The 3665-nt window shown below is 46.0% G+C and overlaps 1 protein-coding gene across 1 annotated transcript; it reads right to left on the bottom strand.

Annotated features, from left to right (window-relative positions):
* Nucleotides 1–248: 248 nt before the first annotated feature.
* Nucleotides 249–3103, bottom strand: LOC144950910 (uncharacterized). The gene is made up of 2 exons (XM_078881077.1): nt 2537–3103; nt 249–2081 (listed from the first exon to the last, which is right to left on the bottom strand). Exon 2 carries the CDS (start codon nt 1618–1620, stop codon nt 313–315), a length of 1308 nt encoding a protein of 435 aa, XP_078737203.1. The 5' UTR covers nt 1621–2081; nt 2537–3103; the 3' UTR covers nt 249–312.
* Nucleotides 3104–3665: the final 562 nt, after the last annotated feature.

The following is a 3665-nucleotide window of genomic DNA, read 5'->3' as shown; positions in this document are numbered from 1 at the left end:
GCTCTCAAGCACTCGTGGATGAACACCACCCCAGGGCCGGCACCCAAGCATCACGTGGCACCAGTGTTCAACGCCGACCCCCCCCACCCGGCTCCAGCAGTCCAGCCATTGCCCTTCTGGGCTTCATCTCCTCAACCCACGTGCCACCCCACGGATTACGCTCGCCTGGCCGTGACCCCCCCGTGTCCGACCTCCATCATCATCCCCCCTACGCTTCTGACGACGATCGGCAGCACCACCGTTGCGCCTCCTGACTCTGGTCACCTTTCATCTTCCACGTTGGCTGTCCTCACGAGCCGCAGTGGTTTCTATTCAATTAATTGCACCACGAGCAGCAGCGGCAACGTTGAGAGCGCAAAGGCAATGGACATGAGGGACGGCGATTCCGTCGAGGAAATGGACGTTTGCGAGGGCGATTCTGTTGAGGAAATGGAAGTAGACGATTACGTTGAGGAGATGGAAGTAGACGATTTTATTGAGGAAATGGAAGTGGACGATTTTATTGAGGAAATGGAAGTGGACAAGGTCGATTCTATTGAGGAAATGGAAGTTTGCGAGGGTGATTCCATTGATACAATTGAAGTGTGCGAGGGCGATTCTGTTGATACAAAGGAAGTTTGCGAGGGCGATTCGATTGATACAATGAAAGTTTGCGAGGGCGATTCTATTGATACAATGAAAGTTTGCGAGGGCAATTCTATTGATACAATGAAAGTGTGCGACGGTGATTCCATTGATACAAAGGAAGTTTGCGAGGGCAATTCCATTGATACAATTGAAGTTTGCGAGGGTGATTCTATTGATACAATGAAAGTTTGCGAGGGTGATTCGATTGATACAATGAAAGTGTGCGACAGTGATTCTATTGATACAATGAAAGTTTGCGAGGGCGATTCCATTGATACAATGAAAGTTTGCGACAGCGATTCTATTGATACAATTGAAGTTTGCGAGGGCGATTCGATTTATACAATGAAAGTTTGCGAGGGCGATTCTATTGATACAATGAAAGTTTGCGAGGGCAATTCCATTGATACAATGAAAGTTTGCGAGGGCGATTCCATTGATACAATTGAAGTTTGCGAGGGCGATTCTATTGATACAATGAAAGTTTGCGAGGGTGATTCGATTGATACAATGAAAGTTTCCGAGGGCGATTCCGTTGATACAATGGGAGCGTGCGAGGGCGATTCTGTTGATACAATGAAAGTTTGCGAGGGCGATTCTATTGATACAATGAAAGTTTGCGAGGGCGATTCCGTTGATACAATTGAAGTTTGCAAGGGCGATTCGATTGATACAATGAAAGTGTGCGACAGCGATTCTATTGATACAATGAAAGTTTGCGAGGGCGATTCCGTTGAGGAAATGGAAGTGGATGAGGGCGATTCCGTTGAGGAAATGGAAGTTTGCGAGGGCGATTCCATTGATACAATGAAAGTGTGCGAGGGCGATTCCGTTGAGGACATGGAAGTGGATGAGGGCGATTCCGTTGAGGAAATGGAAGTTTGCGAGGGCGATTCGATTGATACAATGAAAGTTTGCGAGGGCGATTCCGTTGAGGAAATGGAAGTGGACGAGGGCGATTCCGTTGAGGAAATGGAAGTTAGTGAAGGTCATTCCCTTGCCTCACTCAAAACCTCCACCAAGAGCCGTCAGCCTCTGCACGCCAAGGAAGTGGATGTTTCCACAGAGGCAGTCGAAGAGAGGGAGAGCAATCAGAGCCAGTACATTGCCTCAATCAAAATCAGCACGGACAACGATCCATCTCTGGATGCCGAGGGATCGGATGCTCATATCGAGGGGATGGGAGAGAGCCAAATCGGAGCAGATCGGCCTCAGGATACCGCGGATTGGGCCGTGTCCATCGAGGCGGAGGGGAGCCATGGGATTGCCTCGCTGGGAGATGACGACGCCCCAGCTACGGAGAAGACGGAGGAGGGGGAGAGCGACGAGGAGAGGCGGAAGGAGGAAAACGACGGCGAGAAGCGGGAGGAGGTCACAGAGTCCCATTGCCGCGCGCGTCCCTGCAGGAGGGGGTGGCTGCGCCGCATTGGACGTGCTCTCCGGCGCCTTTGCTGCTGTGGGAGAACCGCGGAGAGGGACTAATTTTGTACCCGGGTCATTTATACATTTTGTACTCTTTGTAATTATTAATATTTATATTATAGTACGGGGGCAGTCCTTGACTTACGAACGGGATACGTTCCTGAGACTCGTTCATAATTCGAACGGTTCGTAATTGCACATGAGGCCAGTGTTATAAACTGTGATGATGTTCAATAAAAAATAGATAAACATTGTTATACTCATGAATATGGAATATTGTAAATTTGCATGTAATACTGTGATAAGTACTGTATAATAATAAGCTTAATTGTGCGCCCGGGTTATTTATACTTCTTATAATTACTTTTTAATAATAATAATTACGTATACATATAACATAGATCTTAACGAACGGTATTGTGCTTAACATCGTTATTGTGTGTTGTTGCTTTTGCAATATGTTTATAAATGCATTGGTGATACTGACTTTGGCTACCGCGTGGTTATTGACGCTGCTGCTCCTGCTGCCAATGATAGCGCTGCTCGGTCACCCGCTCAGACGGCACAGCTGCGATTCACAACTTGCCCGGGTTCGTTAACGCAGGGGAAAGGTCAAGGTGCATGCCAATTTGATAAACACACGCTCATGGTGATGCATTTACCCATAGAACACAATTTCGTGACCATCAAATTTCGATTTAAAGCTTTCGTGACTGCAGGGATTCATATGCTTGGTTCTTTTGGTAAAGTCACGTAGAAGGGAAATAATAAAATAATAAAAATAAAACATATAATAACATTCTCACGACGTTTCGGCCACAACACAAGCAGCCGTCCTCAGGTGAAAAAACAGAGCTGTCGGAAAGACAGCGTCTCAATGAACACTGCTAAGCTTGGCAGCGTATTTTTAAGCTGGGTGGGAGGAGAGCGCCTTGACAAAGGAATTTACACATCAACAGAGGAATTTAGCATATTGATGCTAAAGAACTGCTTCTACCCTACTACCATACAATAAACCGATGTGAAAAAACTAAATATAAACTATACTCTTAGTTCTTTCGGTGAAGTCACGTAGGTAAAAAATGAAATTAAAATTAATAAAAATAAAGTCACGTAGGTAAAAAATGAAATAAAAATGAATTTTTTTTATTTATTTCATTTTTTACCTACGTGACTTTACCGAAAGAACTAAAGAGTATGAATCATTGCAGTCACGAAAGCTTCAAATCTAGAATAAATATAAACCACATCAATTTAATCAACGTACTCAATATACTTTCCAAGAAGCTGAGCTATTCACATGAAGTAACTGGGTATACACTACACTAGCTTATTTGAGAGCATATTGATTGGGAAGATCATGTGGGTGGACGCTCGGCAGGATGGAAGAGGGAGAGACCTGAGGCTACCCGTCACGTGGAGGCTCTCGTTGCTGCTGGCAGGAGGGGGAGCAGGAGGTCACAGGGCAGACGCAGCAGTTACGGGTTGACTCGAGACATAAAACTAACATCTTCACTAACCTGCTTCAGTTGCCCCCTTAAGACAACCGCCATCTTTTCTACCCTAGCCAATCCAGCTACCGCTACTCCCTGCCCCAGCCTCCCAGCTACGACAAG

Source organism: Lampetra fluviatilis, chromosome 60 (assembly GCF_964198595.1).
Source record: "Lampetra fluviatilis chromosome 60, kcLamFluv1.1, whole genome shotgun sequence".
In the NCBI taxonomy this organism is placed as follows: domain Eukaryota; kingdom Metazoa; phylum Chordata; class Hyperoartia; order Petromyzontiformes; family Petromyzontidae; genus Lampetra; species Lampetra fluviatilis.
This window is presented reverse-complemented; position numbering and strand designations above follow the sequence as displayed.

Bases quoted from the DNA above. Each gene is read 5' to 3' on its own strand.
- LOC144950910 (XM_078881077.1), bottom strand. From the start codon at position 1,620: ATGACCTTCACTAACTTCCATTTCCTCAACGGAATCGCCCTCGTCCAC.